This window comes from Carassius auratus, unplaced genomic scaffold (assembly GCF_003368295.1).
Source record: "Carassius auratus strain Wakin unplaced genomic scaffold, ASM336829v1 scaf_tig00012740, whole genome shotgun sequence".
Taxonomy (NCBI): domain Eukaryota; kingdom Metazoa; phylum Chordata; class Actinopteri; order Cypriniformes; family Cyprinidae; genus Carassius; species Carassius auratus.
Genome location: NW_020524322.1, coordinates 64,175 through 81,148, shown reverse-complemented (window position 1 = coordinate 81,148; position 16,974 = coordinate 64,175). Strand labels below are relative to the sequence as shown.

Below are 16,974 nucleotides of genomic sequence, written 5' to 3'. Positions count from 1 at the left end.
GACTTCATTAAGTAAACAATGTTTGAGAGCAACAGCTTTTCTCTGCCTGAGCCATGCAATAAATCTGACATATGCGACCAGTAAACAGATCAAATATTCACATACCCCTGTGCCCTCTCATATGAATGTTAGTTTTCAAGTAACCAACAGTTTAATGTTTAACCATTTACAAATGACTCATGATTAAATCCTGATTGAGTTGTGTATGTTAACGAAGGGCCTACTTTGCATCAGCAACACTGACTCAATGACAAAACAAATCATTCATAAGAAGACAACTGATGGCACCTGTATTCATAGCAAGGGGTTTCTAACTTAATCATTTGACTGTTAATCATAAATATAGTAATATATAATGTGCAGGCAGTTATTCATGCAATGGTATGCAAAACCATGATCCTACTAAACAGCTTCTTAGACAACAGGCTACCAGATATGGGTGTATGTCATGAAATATTTGTTCATACTACTGAATTTGTATTAAGCCAAACCTGATGACAATTTAATGAAATAATTACACTTTAATTTTGACTGTTATTCAAACAACACAAAAAGTGAACAAGAACAGGTGCATTATCAGAGAACATATTGCTGAATAAAGTCTAGACAAGTTTAAACACTCTAAAAAAATTAGGCCTATCACTTATGTTATGCTATGCTATACATTCAAGGGCAGGCAACATTATTTTTTCTAACCACCAAACTTACATATTCAGACAGTAGCCTATGTAATTTTGTAATATAATGTGTGTTGTAAACAAATGTAGCATCACTCACTTATTAATGTTTTTTTTTTTTTCTGTACAGTTGTGCGTTTATCTATTTGCCTACAATTTGTAACAATTAAATATATACATTTATTACAGGCAAACGTAAAGGGACACGATGATGCTGTGTTAATGGTGCCCTCTTGTGGTTTTCAGACAATGTTAAAAAAATAAATAAAAAGAGCGATATTTAGGTTGCAATGGTGATTATTAACACATGAGGGCACACACTACTAAAAGACAAGCTGAAAAACAAGCGCGTGCTAATGTTTGCACCCACATTCACAGCCCCAAACCTCTTGGTTCTTTTGGTGGAATCTGTTATTAATTCATTGAATGTATATTTGTTTGTCTGTTGCACAGTTGACTTCATCAATACCTTGCCTTAACCTCCCACCATATGTACATAGCATGGATTAAGATACATACATATTAGATTTATGCCTTTACAGTGCAAATCCCTCCCTTTCAGTGGACCAAATCTATCCTAACTGTAACCCTCCAGAACTATGTGAGTAATGTAAAGTATATATGTATTTAAATAGAAGGTCTGAAATGCATGGGAGCATCAATGCTGATTTAATGGGCAGGCTTTTGAAGAGTTAAACGTGACATACTCACCATTCTTTTTTCCAAGAGAAATCAAGCAAATCGAGAGCAGTTGTGTGGGTGAGCTGGTGAGGGGTATAAGTGTCGCTCCTGAATGGAGGAAATCCTATGTTTCCTCGCTGATCTGAATGAGTTCCTATATAGAACGTTTCTTGGCAACATGAAAATCACGGTAATTGTGTGTTCCAGTATATGTTTCTAAAGGGGTTCTGATCTTCTGTATGAAAGAGCATCACATCCAAGCCAATAATAATAATAATAATAAAATGTTTTGCTTACATCAAGTTATGAAAAAGATATTTCTGAATGTCCAGGTTTTTCTTGGATATGTGAATGTTACAGAAAACATTTAGGGAATTTCTTAAATGTTACTGCCTGTTTTAGAATGTTTAGAGAATATCCAAAAAAAAAGTAACATTCCAAAAATGTTTGCAAAATTATGAAATGGAAAATTCCCTTTCCATTTTTTTTTTTAACCAAGAAAATAAAAAAAGGAAAAGTGGACAATTTGAATGTTCAGAGAACATTCAGAAATAATAACTTTGAGAGAACCTTGCCAGAACATTAGCCAATGTTTTGAGGACATTTCCTGTTTTGCTGGGATAAAGGCTGCTAGGCCTAATATTTTAGTGTGTGACATAGTTGCACTGAATGGGGCAGGTGCATCATCCTAATGATGCTGTCAGCCAGAATAAACACTCCAAGACATTTCCACAGAATCTGCTTCAGTTTTTAATAGATCCATTTCTGGTGGACCTGGATGATAAGTGGGCTGTGTTCACCGGTGACAGAAGGTCCTGGAAATTAGTTAAATTTTGGCACAATCATAAGCCCTCTCTCTCTCTCTCGCTCTCTTTCCAGCAGTCATGGTATTAAATTAAGCCTGGTCAAAGCCTTGAGAGGATTTTGCACCTTCACAGTCTACAAGCGTCCCATACCTGGTTGCGCATCAGCTCGCTGGTAACATGGCTGTGAATAAATCCTGTTCATATGTAGGTAAGTCATGATAAACCCTGTTGACAGATAATTGCCTGTACATGGGTTGACAGTGTGTTAAAAACTCCTGACTTCGGTTATAAACCATACCAGAGGGATTTAACAGAACGGTTATGCTTTGTCTGGATAACAACATGCTGTTGACATAGTTAACATTTATGATGTGGAGTGCCTGTGTAGGTGACATTTATTCGAATTTTAATTATAAATATGGATTATATTTAGAAAAAATATATATATTTCATTTAGAATAAAATATAGCAAATTGTTAATGTAAAAATAGATTGTTTTTTGTGGTGTGTGATGTCTTTGTAGGTCTCTTTTTGAGGTCTTTAAAGGTTTAAAGTGCATCCTTAACCCGGTGTAGTCATGTTCTTGGAGTAAGAGAAATGTAAATGTTAAATGTATGGATATTAATTGCTCTAAACATTTGTATTGTGTCATGAACAGAGGTGCATAGCTGTGCTCTGAATGGAGTCAGCACTGCATTGAGTGAGTCCTCTTCTATCTGGAGTGAATTAAAGGAATTATCTGAGATTGAAGTCATGAACTCCATCAGCTGCACCTTTGATGATCCATTTGATTTCAGTGAAGAGTCTTGGGATCAGGTGAGTAGCCTGCTCAACATGTCTATGTGGCAAATAAACTCAGTTTTTATGGGTTTATGTGTTTGTAGATTACTTAAAAGAAATAAAGCCTCAGAACCTTATAGTAGGGGTGAAGAAGTTGGCTATTATTGCTCTAAAATTCTCCTTAACCATTTAATAACAACAAATGCCACAATCACAACACTTTCCTAGACACCTGGACAAACTTTACTGATTTATGAGGTCTTAATATGTAATGATAACAAATTAGGTAAATGTGATTTATTGTAAATCAGTTTTAAAAGGTTGCATGTTTATGTATAGTGATTAATGAAGTTAGCTTGAATACATTAATATTTATTAGGTTGACAGAGAAAGAGGCTGAGAAAAGAGAATGGTTGAACTACAAAAAGTTTATAAAATATGTATAAGCTGCAAGATGTCTGTTCACTAAAAGTCAGGAGTTTGAACACTTTCCAAGTGCCAAATGTGACTGAAATTAACAGGAAATATGCATTAAAATATATATATATTTTTAAAGTATTTGCATGCATTATTTTCCTTTTTTTTTCTAACCTTATGTTTATTTTTTAATTTCTTTTATGCATTGCTGCATCAACAGTTTTTTTGTTTTTATTAATATTTTTTCTTCATTACTTTATGTATTTAGAAGTAAGAATTGTACGTAAGTGGCATTTAACCGGGATCCTATATATTAACCTCAAACCAAGCGCTATTTAACAGAGATTCACGGTGTAATAAACGGATGTTCGATGAATGTTTTTTGGGGAGGGAGGGGGGTGGATCTTGAACCTGTTGGAGACTTCATCTTTACGCACGCGCAATCCCCTCCGGCGCGTAATGATGCACTCCGGCGCTTGGAGACGCGCAGGTATTCCTCCAGGGACAATTAGTCAGGGACAAATCAGAAGTTTCTGTGGAGATGCGTTCTGTTGTGCGTGAAGCAAAGCTTTGCGCTTCCCAGTATACGGTGCCAAAATCAGACAGACGGATGGATTTCATGCTTTGCGAGATCGATGGATAAACAGAGGGAAATATGGATGATGGCGTCTGTGTAGAAACGAGCATGCCACCAGAAACGCACACAATCTTCCAGGAAAGCTGAGAAACTGTTGCTGTTTCTTATTGTTTTTGTGTATTTATTTAAGTGTGACAACATGCTGCAGACAACTGACAACAAGATACATGTGAGTATGCTTTGGATATTTTCTTGAATAATACTACTAGAATACTAGCAGCAATACTATAGTTCTATAGCCATAACATTGAATGAAGAATAACCTGGAAATAATGGCATGAATGACAATTATCCATGGCTTTCATAATTTCAATCTAAATTGAAGTGTATTGAGAGCAGCCAAATTAAGAAGTAATAGTCTGACCTACATCTATCCTCATCATACTCCCTCCCCTCTTTCTCCGAAGTTGAATTTGATATGCACGCACACTGCTGATGAACACTGAGCCTGGGTACATTGTATTCTCCTCTCACCTGTTCAGGTGGCCAGTAACCTGATGGACATGGACCAGGACCCTCGCAAACGGCTGTGCTTTGCTGACGGCCGAAGGAAAGTGGACTATGTGCTGGTGTACCACTATCGAAAACGCTCCTCTGTCCGGGGGTCTCCTAGTCAACACAGACTGTCCACCATCTCCAATGGTAGTTATCCTTTAGGAGTGGAGGAAAAAGACACAGAGGGAGGGAAGGATGAACCCGCTGAGGTGGTGGTGGACGTCGGACCCCCAGACCCGGCCGATGGGGAGAAAATCATTATCAGAGAGGAGTTTGAGGGCAATTTAAAGGATGCTGGGCTGGAAATTGAGCATGATAAAGAGGTGAGTAGAAACTAAATAAATCTTAATCGTGCTGGTTTTACATGCCATCATTTGAGAGTTAGCAGGTTTTTCTTTAGCCAGATGCATCTAATTGCGTTTTTGGTCTTTTTAAGGGCCACATCTGGTGCTGATTTTATAGAAAGCTGTCACTTTAGATCAGTTGAGTCGTGCCTTGTCAAAAACAACAGCAGTCATGTGACCACTTCTATTCATATCCTAGACATTTTAGGACATCTTGAGGAGGATCTTGACAATGAAAATTGACTCCTTTGGTTTTCATAAAGACTGTTTCCTTAATAGTGTGTGTGTGTGTCTGTGTGAATTATGAGCTAGTCAGTCTTTCCAAGTTTTTGGTCCCAAATGAACTCTTCTTCATCTGTTGCTAGTGCGCTTGTTTTTACATCATGTCTGGGGAATCAGATGAACTCTCCTTACTTAAAAAGCTAATAGTGATTCATTCTTGTTTAAAGAAAAACTCTTTTGTAGAAGAAACGTTGTTCTTGTGCATCTGTCTTTGTGATCATTTTGTACTGCATCTGTAGGATGATTAGACTGTGAATGCTTGTGGTGTGAAGCCAAGTAAGATTATCAGGGTGGTAATAGTAGTGATTGTCTACTCTCTCTCAGAAGAGCTGTGAACCAGCCTTTGACAGCACACTGAGTTAACTGTACCCTAGCGTGAAAGGGACCAAATTTCTCCCTTTAAATGTAACGCTTTGCTATTTGTCATTGTTATAAAGGATAGATACCCCTTTTCAACTCGGACATGATCATCTGAGTCTGAGGTGTTTTATTTTCATGCTTGTACATTTAAAAACACAGCGATATTAAACAATCGTTTCCCCATGGGAAGCCTGAGGTGGCAAGATGTGCCTGCAGTGACACGCTTTGTCATGATGACTTTCATCATCATCATTACCATCCGGTTCACCAAACCCAGTCTTCTGGTTTGTCTGATCACAAACGTTACATAATGTCTTGCCCCAGCTGGTATGCTCTCTGACCTCTACAAATACCTGCAGTCAGACGCACTGAATTATTCAGCCGGTAAGTGAAGTTTGACTGAAGACAGTCTGAAGAGGGACAGCGGGTCAAGTCACACCTTAGAACCACGTCTTACTTGGCATTTTCTTCTTATCTCGGCACATCGTTAGCATATTGCCACAGAGTGATAGTAAATGCTATCTCAGATGGATTCAGGCACTCTAGAATAGTTGAGTTTTAGTTTATTGTTTTATGCTTGAGGTGCCAGGTGGAATGACTAAATAGTCAATAAGAGTGAAGTTTTGTTTTGAATATCTTCAATGGTCAAGAGGAAGTCATTGCCTCTGACATCATGTTTCAGTGGACGCGTTAGACGGGTTGTTTGTTTGCCAAACCATACCAAACCTAAATTTTACATTATATATTAAAATTATTCTAGAATGCTTCATGTAGTCTAATTTCATATATGCATGCATTTTCTAAAGTAGATGCCAGCGCTTCTTTTATTATCATCGTCTGTAAACCTTTGGAGATTAAACCAGTTTTAATCACAATGATGTACTACAAATGATGTAATACAAAATGATGCATAATCTCACAAAAGTTACGGCATGCAAAAGATACTTTCTTTTATCTAAACAGTGTCTTCTTGTGGACCTAAAGTCTGTTCACAAGTTTCTAATTTGGAGTCTCGTGGCAAAAACTGTTTAAGATAGACTTAAGTTTTTAGTCTTGGACTAGAGCTTGCAATTCTGGTGTAAGCCATGAATTCTTAGGAGATGTTGAGACGGATATGTTGTGTCTCAACTCTTAGTTTAAGTTAATTATACCAAATGTCACAGACAGGGTTCAATCTGTCATGAAGAACCGTTTCCGCTCATGGGTCTTCGGGAGCCCCTCAAATGTCAGTCGCAGCCAGTTTCTGTAGTGATGGCTCCCACTCAGACTGTGCTCAAATCGACCTAATTGCCTTACCCTGCTGAGATGAAGTACTAATTGGAATATCTTATCCTAATTAACCTTCTCAGATCCAAATGTTATTTTTATCTCTCCTTTGTGAGTGTGTGAATGAGGAGGGGGCAGAGAAAACCCCCCCGCCGTGTTGGAACGCAGGGGACGGTGAGGATGTCCTCAGGTTTCCATCATCTCATTCTGTCTCATCACTCTCATCTCACCCCCGACATCTCTTTCAGTTTCATCTTCCTTTCTTCTTAACACATGCTTCTCTAAATGGCATGGCTGACCAGTGCCAGACATATATGGTTACTGTCATCTCTGTATGGACACAACGCAGCTTCAGTGTTAGGTTACATGGCTTCAGCTAGCAAAAAGAGATAATTCCATCCCCCCCACCCCCCATGTATATTTTATATATATATAGTCCCTCTTTAGGGCTCTTGGATGATGACGATCTGCCACACTTTTGACATTGATGCTGCCTTTTCTAGGTTATTTTCAAATCATGTATTTGTGTTTGCATGCTGCCGATTACCACAGGCAATAATTTCCACAGTATGTTAAACAAATATGAAATGCATTTCTAGTAAAACATTTAAAAACTTAAGAGGCAAGTGGTCAACACTGCAAAGTAATGCTTAAAATATGTGCATATAAGTATAACCACAACATTTCTGAGGCTGGTGTAATTGATTATATCGACTAGAACGGTCTCACCTCTAAAAGAGCAATTTAGTCAACTTTGCAGCTCAAGTAACATTTTTAAATACATGACCCAAAAACATACCTTTCATAAAGGGCATGTACTGGATCTAGTAGTTTTGTTTAAAGAAAAGGCATCCTGTTTTTATCTGCATTTTCAATGCAACATTGAACAATTTGATTATACACAAACGTTTCAATTCATTTGTTAATTTCCCACACTCACATTGTTCCTTTAGGGCTCCAACAGTTTGTCATTGTGGCAATGCCTTTAAAGGGACGTCTTTGTATCTTATTTATCCCCAGAAGGGTTCATAGTAGTACCTTAAAGATATACATGTATAGTACTGATGAGGTACAAAGTTGTCCCTTTAGGTGGACTGTCGTAAGGTACAGTTTTTGTATATTTTGACAGTGCATGTACTTATACAATAAAAATTCAATTAAAGTGAAATAATTACCGAAATATTGTCAAAATTCAATAGAAAATACATATGGGTCAGCATTTTTCTTGTCTTAAAGGGTTAGTTCACTAAAAATGTACATTAGACTGTGTTTTACTCACTCTCGAAGCATATTATGTGTATATGTCTTTCTTCTTTCAGACAAATCCAGTCTGAGTTATATTAAAAAAAATTTCCTGGCTATTCCAAGCACTATCTTTGCAGTCAGTCGGTTTTATAGTTGAACAGTCCACAAGTCATAAAATAAAAAGCATGCATTCATAATTAGGGATGTAACGATTAACCAATTCGAAACTGTTGAGATGCTGAACAAATCTTGATTCATTTAGGGTTAGGAGTTTATATGTATCCATGTCTGAGTGGAACTTGCTATCTTTAGAAAATTTTAGATGGCATTGTTACTTTTCATCATAATGCATATTAAAGTTTATAAGTGCCTCGCTGCTTTGTTAACAGAAACCAAAGAAACGCTTTAAGTGCCACATGCTGGCAGAGAGTGAATCAGCTCATCCGCTGTTTTGTATATATTTTTATTTATAGTTTCACAAAACATTCTGTTTTGACTTCAAATTGTTTAATTATACAATCTAATTTATATTAAAAACTCATGTTGCATACTGTATATGCAGCAGCTTTGTTTGGATAATGATTAAAATGCAGTGGTTGCCTCTGATTTTAAATGTAAAGAGCACAGACAAAGCTGTTATTTATTTTGATATGGGGCTTGTTTTAAAATCCAATTCCAAAGCGACTTAGAAATGAGGACAACAGAAGCAATCAAAACCAACCAAAGAGCAATAATATGCAAGTGCTATATTAGTATATTGTTAAATTACAATTTCACAAAGAAATGTGAAGATTTTGTCAAAGCAATAATAAAAGGACACAGTTAATTTATAATTTGTCTAAAATCGCATTTTGTTAAAAAATAAATAAATTGTGAATTAAATTGAATCGCGAAATCAAAATCGTGACTCGTGTGAGTTGATTGAATCGTTAAATCCGTATTCATAATAAAATGTGCCACACATGGCTCCGATGGATGAATAAAAATATCCGTATTTCAAACGTAATGAACATTTTTCTCTCACTTCTGTTAATTGTCTTACGCGGAAGCCGTTTCGGCGGATGTCGTAGTTCATTGATGTTGCGTAATTAATAACGAATGCGGAGAGAGAACAAAATGAAACACTGGTCATGAATTAGAAGTACAAACCATAGATTTACAAAGAATAATGATATAAACCAAGAGGAGACTGGTTTTTGCTACACTAAAGAAAGGAAACTATGCTTCCTTTGTTCCTATAAATAAACTCTCGAGATTAGCATACGTACTACATAATCTGCCTGGAACGTTTTCCAGGCCGTGCATTACAGATAACAGAAGTTAGAGAAAGTGTTTATTACAAAAAGGCATGCATTCACTACAGAAGGCCTTTATTCAACCCCCGGAGCTGTGTGTGGCACGTTTTAATATGAATGTGCGTGCTTTATTTGAAGACTTGTGGACTGTTCAACTGTAACACTGCAATGATGACTGCAATGATAGAGCTTGGAATAGCCAGGGCAATTTTTTATATAATATGACTGGATCCGTATGAAAGAAGAAAGATATATACACCTAGGACGACTCAAGGGTGAGTAAAACACGGTCTAATTTTCATTTTGGCTGAACTAATTCTTTTAAGTGGCCTGAACCGAAGTTTATGTTAAGAACAGGTCACTTATGCTTCAGAACTATTTTATTTGTTGTACTTAAAATGACATAAAATTACACAAATCAGCTCAGAGACAGTATGTGAAGACATTTCTTTTCAATTCTTTCCCCAGAACAAGGCTCATGGTCATGCTTTCATTCGGCTACATGCGCCTTGGCAGGTGTTGAGCAGAGAGGCAGAGTTTCTCAAGATCAAGGTGCCCACCAAGAAGGTAAGACACAGCAGAGCTCTCTCTTAATCTCAAGACAAACCCCAGTCCCTTGGGACGTCCTGATGTGAGTTCTCCACAATCCCTAAGAGAAGAGGGTGAAAAGCACAAACGACTGATGCAGATCGTCGATCTAATGATTTACTGCTAATTTTGACCTTTGAACTTTGTCTGTTGTTCAGAGTTACGAGTTGAGGGAAGAAAAAGGTCTTGCTGCCACCATGAATGAGGTATGGCGGAAGTTAAATCAACCGTTCCAGCCCAAAGTACCCCATCAGGAGCAAAAACACAGCCGTACCAAGTTCCTTTCGCACTGTTTCTCCCGGGACAAGCTCCACCTGTGAGAACCTGCCGTGGTTGGGGTGGTGTGGGGTTAAATGTCATCAGTGGCCACATGGGATTTTGTTCCTTTCTTTTTTAGCGTACTTAACAGGATTTGTTTGATTGCCAAAGGCGTCTGGGTAACTCATGGAAGTCTCATTGCTATTTTTGGCCTTTTTGCAGGTACAACATCGATTCAAAGGACACCTTCTTCGACAGTGCCACAAGGAGCCGAATAGTGAGTCTCTTTCCTTTGCTCGTGAAAGTACTGTTCAGCCGTAATGGTATGATGTGAGACGTCTTCTTTTGATTTTAAAAAGAGAACATGATATACAAAAGGGAACAAAAGTTATGTGCTAACAGCAGGAGACTGCCGTCTCTAGGCACCCTTCTAGGAAACCAATTCCGCTGGGATTTTTCCAGGAATAATTTTCCGGTTTCTTGTTTGCTTGTATCTCTCTCACTCTTTCTCTCTCACTGTCTGCCCCAGGTGTATGAAATCCTCAGACGCACCGCCTGCACACGGACCTGCCAAACCATGGGTTAGTAATACATTAATTCATAACCTAAGCACGGACTAGTCTTCGGGAAATCCTCAGGATAGTCAGGGCCAGAATGAGAGATTTGGATGCGGGTGCAACACAAGCCCATGCCATATGCTCCCTTGGACCGAGCCACTGCACAGACGGACCACCGGGGGCTACTGGGAGATCGAGGCTATCCGGCAGAAGGGATGGCTTGGTGCTCTCTTTAGTTCTCCAGCCGTGCCCCTCCTTTTCTTTCCATCTCTCATACTTTCTCTCATACAAACTGAGTAAATTGGGTCATAAAGTTCTGGGATTGGGATCCGAATTGAAGCCTGGTCCATTGAGGTGGAAAGAGGGGGGCAATGGGTAGTGGTGGTCTTTCAAGCTTCTTGCTGAGGAGCTACTTTATTAATTGAGGGCTAATCACCAGAGCGTACGTGTCATTCCTTTGAGGACTGATTAATTACTTTGATTAAAGCCCGTGTTCCACATGTCAGCTGTCTTTTTGCTCAAGTACTCGAGCTGCCGGCTTTCTAAAAGCAATGAAGTTGGGCCATTTTAAAGTCAAAGCAGTCAATTATTATTCCGGCAGATGATGCCGGGTATTTTAAGGTGCCTTGTTTTTGCCTGGCAGGTATCACCACGCTGATAGCCAATGGGGTTTATGATTCAGCATTCCCACTTCATGATGTGAGTTGTTTTTTTTTGGATTCCTTTGCCATTCTATCTCATGTCAGGTTGACTTGAAATGTGTTTTTGTTTGATTACAGGGAGACTTCCACCCCAGTGGACAAGCTGAGGGGAAGAACGACAGACAAGTATGCAGCTATTGTCTTGCATTTTTAATGCAGTGAATCAGAAGGCAGAATGTGATTAATGATTTTTGTTGTACTGGTTTCAGCTGTTACATGATGAATGGGCAAGATATGGTGCTTTCTACAAGTATCAGCCTGTTGATCTTATCAGGTAACTCTCAGATTGCTTTGACACAGAGCTTTAGATCAGAGATGCCCAAACCAGGTCCTGCGTCACAGATTTGGCCCGACATGTCAGGAAAAAACTGAAAAAGCATGCATATCTTTATGTCTTATTTATAGTTAGGGTAACACTTTATTTTATGGACCAGTTCTCAATATTAACTAGCTGCTTATTAGCATGCATGTTACAAGCACAATAGTTGTTTATTAATACTTATAATGCACATATTAATGCCTTGTTCTTCATGACCATGCCTTGTTCTTTAGATCCCCTAATCGGTAACACTTTATAATAACTGCATGCTATTAATCATTAGTTAAGCATTAGGAAACAGTTAATTCATCATTTATAAAGCATTAATAGACATTTATAAACAGTTTATAAAAAACATATATAAATGCTTTATACCTGATTTAAAAGCATATCTATAATGTATTTAATAAATGTTTTTTCATACTTTATTAATGATCAATTTATCATTTCTAAATTAAGTATAGCATTATTTACACACCTGTTATTAAGGAGTTGTCAGTGGTTCATAAGATCACTTAAAAATTGTAAGTAAATAATTAATAAACTATTTAAATGTGCATTCATACACCTTTTATTCAGACACATAGTAATAGTTACTTATAGTGTTAATAAATGGTTTATTAACATGTATTTCTACTGTAATTCAGGGTTAATTCAGTTAGTTATAAAACATATGTAGTTGTTAGTTAACTATTTTTGTGAGCTCATCTAAAGTGAGGACTATTTATGCCTTGTAAAGCTTTTACAAACGAGATTTAAAGGCTGTTAATATTTCTATGTTCTGTATCACTGTGTTGTGTTTGTTTCTGTTTTTTGTTTAGAAGATAACTGAGCCTTTAAATATCCTTTATAAATGCTTTACAAGGCATAACTAATCCTCACTTTAGATGAGCTCACATAAATAGTTAACTAACCACTACTAAATGCTTTATAACTACCTGAATTTACTACATCTCTTGTGATCTTATGATCTTATCACTGGCAACTCCTAAATAACTGGTGTGTAAATAATGCTATACTTCATTGAGAAATGATAAATTGATCATGAATGAAGTATGAAATTACACATTATAGATATGCTTTTAAATTAAGAATAAAGCATTTATATCTGTATTTATAAACTGATTATTACTGTCTATTAATGCTTCATAAATTATGAATTATCTGTTTACTAATGCTTAATTAATGATTAATAGTGTGCAGTTATTATAAAGTGTTACCCTTTGGGGTAAAAAGTTTGGACACCTCTGTTTTAGAGCAATACTTGATTGACTCCCTCCAAATGTTTTCTGTGTAACCTTTAGGAAGTACTTTGGAGAGAAGATAGGTCTCTACTTTGCCTGGCTTGGTGTCTATACTCAGCTTTTGATCCCTGCATCTGTGGTGGGCATCATCGTGTTCTTCTACGGCTGGGCCACTGTGGAAACAAACATACCTAGGTAGATGCCAATAAATCCCACCGAGGGCCGGGCACGGGTCCTTGTTGTGGGTGGGCATGCAACAGCTCCCAGCTTGAGAGTAACGAACTGTGATTATTATATTCCGCTGATATTAAAGTGAGAATTGGAATCAAGGAACATAGTTCTGGTGTTTACTTAGTTTCATCTGATTCATGGGATTAATTTATGCTGGAATTGCGAGTGCTGCAAGAGACTCAGCATGCATTTGTGACTGAAAGATCCCTGTGGAGAATAGGGAATATTGTAATCCTTTTAGATCTCAGTACTTGTTTGAGTACACAGTGAACCACATGGTATTATTTCTGAGACCGCAGTGAATGTTTCTGTCCAGGGCAGCCACATTTTCCCAGGTCACAAGATAAAATAGTCTTGCATTTTTAATTGATACTTTAGACATTGAGCCATGCTGATGGATAAACACGCTGCACCATATCAAGGCCATAATTAATTTATTTTGTTGGCCTGTTGCATGGCAATGTCTAATTGTGTTTGTGTGGGTGTGGGTGTGATTTTGTGTGCTTTTCTGCCAGCCAGGAGATGTGTGACGAGGATCAGAACTTCACTATGTGTCCCCTTTGTGATCGAGTATGTGACTACTGGCATCTGAGCACAGCGTGTGGCACGGCACGTGCCAGCCATCTCTTTGACAACCCGGCCACCGTGTTCTTCGCCATCTTCATGTCCCTCTGGGGTACGCCTCAAAATGACTCTTGTTTCATTATCTCTCGATCTATTGTTTAACACCATTATTTACACACATTGATCTGATGGTTCACATTGTACATAAACATATGATTAGCTTACGCTCTTTAAAATAAAGGCTCCAGAAGGGAGTTCCATTAAAGAAAACCTTTATATTAAAGAGTGTAAGTTAACCATATGTTATGAACCTTAGTACTCTATATCTTTGTTTCTGAATACAGGAATCACAATATTAGCCACGATATTAGATATCATACATTTCTGTATACTATTTTACATGAAGAGCTGCCTTAGATCTGTCATTCAGTCCCGGTGAATATGAAACCAGTTGGAGCTGCTGGCATTTATGTGCAGAAGTGCTGCTGTCTCCATAGTGATGGAGCTGTGTTGAATGGCTAGAGAGTAGTGTTACCTCTTTCTGTCACTGCCTACGTCCCCGGGCCTGGCTGATGGAGGCATTGTGAAACCACTCAATTCCTGACACTGCCCCGTCTTTGACACCTGCATGGGGTAGCAGAAGCTATACATTATTACTCATACAGAGACCCCCAGCAACTTGTAGAGAGACAGAACCTGATTGTATGTAGGTACTGAGATGTATTATTTAGCCATGCAATGCAGTTTCAAAGCACACACACCTCCTAGGTTTTTGCTGTGGATTTAAAAGGATAGTTCACCCCAAAATAAAAAATCTGCTCACCTAAACTAAATGAATTTCTATACTTTTTAATATAATCAAAGTAAATCAGCAAATAATGACCTCAGTTTTGGTCTGTTTGTCACACAAAGCTGCCGAATGGTGACTTGAAAATGACCTGAATTAAATAGTGCACAAGTCATATGGACTTATTTTATAAGATGGAAAAGAGCATCATGAACATTCTGCTAAACATCTCTTTTTGTGTACTGAAGAAAAACTGAAGAAGACTGAAGAAAAATATACATATTTGGAATGATATGAAAGTGGGTAAATAATGAAAGAATGTCATTTTTGGATAATTATTTCCACAAAATGATAACTATTGAATGACAGACAGTGGTTTCATATAATAGAAATATGCTAACATGACTGAATCAAGTTATTTTGAAGTAAACTGTTACACACACTAGCAAACAAAGTAAAACCTTTCTTTATAGATCAATATTAGGTGTTGGGATCCAGAAAATGGTACTGGTTATATCCATGAGTTAAAAAAAAAAATTATTAAATGAAATCTTATTAGTAGTTCCTCAGCTCAAGCACTCAATCTCGACTCTTCACAAGAATGGTAACGCCCAAAACCACCAACATAGCATAAAGCCTCTCAAATACCAACATAATAAAACATGAACAAGTCCTCCCATTTCCTTATCTTACTAAAAAAGCAAAAAAAAGCATAAAAACACTTTATTTCAACACTCCCTATCCATCCCAGTGCAAAGCATGATGGGAAGTGGAAACCGTGTTCCCAGTTTACTTTAACACACACAAAAAAAAAAATCTGGAGTTTTAACTAAAATGGATTAAGTGAATTGGTTGAACGTGATGAAATCTTGAAAGAATTATGTTGAATTTAGTTTTATTGAAGTAAATTGAACAAGCAGAATAATTTTTTTGAGCATTCCTGTAATGGACTTGTAGAGGAGCTGTCATTGATCTTACATTAAGAAATGACACTTTGCCCCTCATAAATGATCGTTTGCTTCTCTTTTCCCATAAGGCGCATATTTGTCAGCACTCATTTACTGAATGCCTCATCTCTCTCTCTCTTTAGCGGCCATGTTTCTAGAGCACTGGAAGCGCAGACAGATCAGTCTGAACTATAGCTGGGATCTGACAGGCATGGAGGAGGAGGAGGTACGTTCACACACAAACACAGTCACATTACGTTTCTCACAACTCACTAGTGCTTGCATGTCTGGATTCCTGCACAGTGGCCAAGAGCTGATTTCAGTGACAGTGTTTCCTGACCAATTGAAAATGACTATTGCTGACTGTTATGTGATGCGACACAATGGTGGCGTCCCTATCCTAAAGTATTAATGTTTTGTAACGCTCTGTATGAATGTCCCCATGTGGTCTCAGCCAAAAATGGACTCACCAATATGTTAACTTGTTGTTTCTTTAAATGCAATCTTTCCCGACAGGAAAAAGCGAAGGTTTGAGTTGAACGTTTGAAACTCTCTTCTTGCTGCTCTTTGAGATGTTGAGTCTTTTGTGTCCTTGTGTTGCCCTGGATTTTCGACCTGTTTGAATGGTTTGAAACTCTCAGATGTCACTTGTTCTGGCACAGAGTATTTCCTCTTTGTCCTTTTCTCTTTAGGAACATCCAAGACCCAAATACGAAACGATTCTCCTTCAAAAGAGGCAGAGGAAGAAGAAAAATATCAAGAACAAAAATGAGGTGGGCAGGTTGTTGTTGTTGTTGTTGTTTTTTAAAACCATTTTCATGTGTTTTATGCATTATGCATTTCACTAATGCCTGACTTAAAAAGATCTAAATATATTTTTCCTTTTGGCTTCTGGTTTAATATGCACATACTTTATTGAACAGAGTTAAAAAGGGAACTGCCATGGTTGTAGGGGTAGAGATGAGAGGGTGCCAAATGCTATGGGCCTTTTACACAGCCTTCCCATCATGCACTGCTCTGGCCTGAAGCATTTGGTACCAGCGCTTTGGGGTTTGTAGGCTGTGCTTTGTGTTGGTGATGCCCGAGAAAAAAGGAAGTCATGCAGATTCAGTTTGGTTTCCGGGAACACTGAAATTAGCATTTTTAGCTAGAGTTTTGCCCTCTTTTGTCAGCGATTGTGTGACAGTTCAGATATGTGTGTTCCAGCCTGAGAGAGGTGTGGACGAGAGTGGGGAACTGGGGAAGGACAAATGGAGGCAGAGGTTACTGTCAGCCATGGCAGCTGGGAATCCGGTAAATGGCGCTCTCTCATTCTCTCTCTCATTCTCGCCTCCATCTCTCCAGAGCCTTGTTTCCACCTGCTTGTGTTACAGTTTCTATATCATACTCCCTAGTTGTGAGGTTGGATGTTTTTTCCCCCTTTTTGAACAATGTGACAGCATCTTGACGCAGTAATCCATCTGTCTTTATTTTGAAAGTTGTTCTTTTTTGGT

At 37.9% G+C, this 16,974-nt stretch overlaps 1 protein-coding gene across 2 annotated transcripts in view; it reads left to right on the top strand.

Annotated features, from left to right (window-relative positions):
- Positions 1-2,097: 2,097 nt before the first annotated feature.
- The window catches only part of LOC113073662 (anoctamin-1-like), a 37,520-nt gene continuing 22,643 nt past the window's right edge, over positions 2,098-16,974 (top strand). The window contains exons 1-16 of one of the 2 annotated variants that reach the window (XM_026246484.1): positions 2,098-2,372; positions 2,823-2,980; positions 4,129-4,167; positions 4,481-4,816; positions 9,754-9,852; positions 10,032-10,189; positions 10,354-10,408; positions 10,661-10,712; positions 11,332-11,387; positions 11,468-11,515; positions 11,599-11,663; positions 13,013-13,147; positions 13,699-13,859; positions 15,625-15,707; positions 16,174-16,254; positions 16,688-16,774. In XM_026246484.1, coding sequence (XP_026102269.1) covers positions 2,342-2,372; positions 2,823-2,980; positions 4,129-4,167; positions 4,481-4,816; positions 9,754-9,852; positions 10,032-10,189; positions 10,354-10,408; positions 10,661-10,712; positions 11,332-11,387; positions 11,468-11,515; positions 11,599-11,663; positions 13,013-13,147; positions 13,699-13,859; positions 15,625-15,707; positions 16,174-16,254; positions 16,688-16,774 — 1,644 coding nt within the window. In that variant the 5' untranslated portion in view covers positions 2,098-2,341. The remainder of the gene's footprint in view (positions 2,373-2,822; positions 2,981-4,128; positions 4,168-4,480; positions 4,817-9,753; positions 9,853-10,031; positions 10,190-10,353; positions 10,409-10,660; positions 10,713-11,331; positions 11,388-11,467; positions 11,516-11,598; positions 11,664-13,012; positions 13,148-13,698; positions 13,860-15,624; positions 15,708-16,173; positions 16,255-16,687; positions 16,775-16,974) is intronic. The other variant, XM_026246485.1, reaches the window with a different exon arrangement.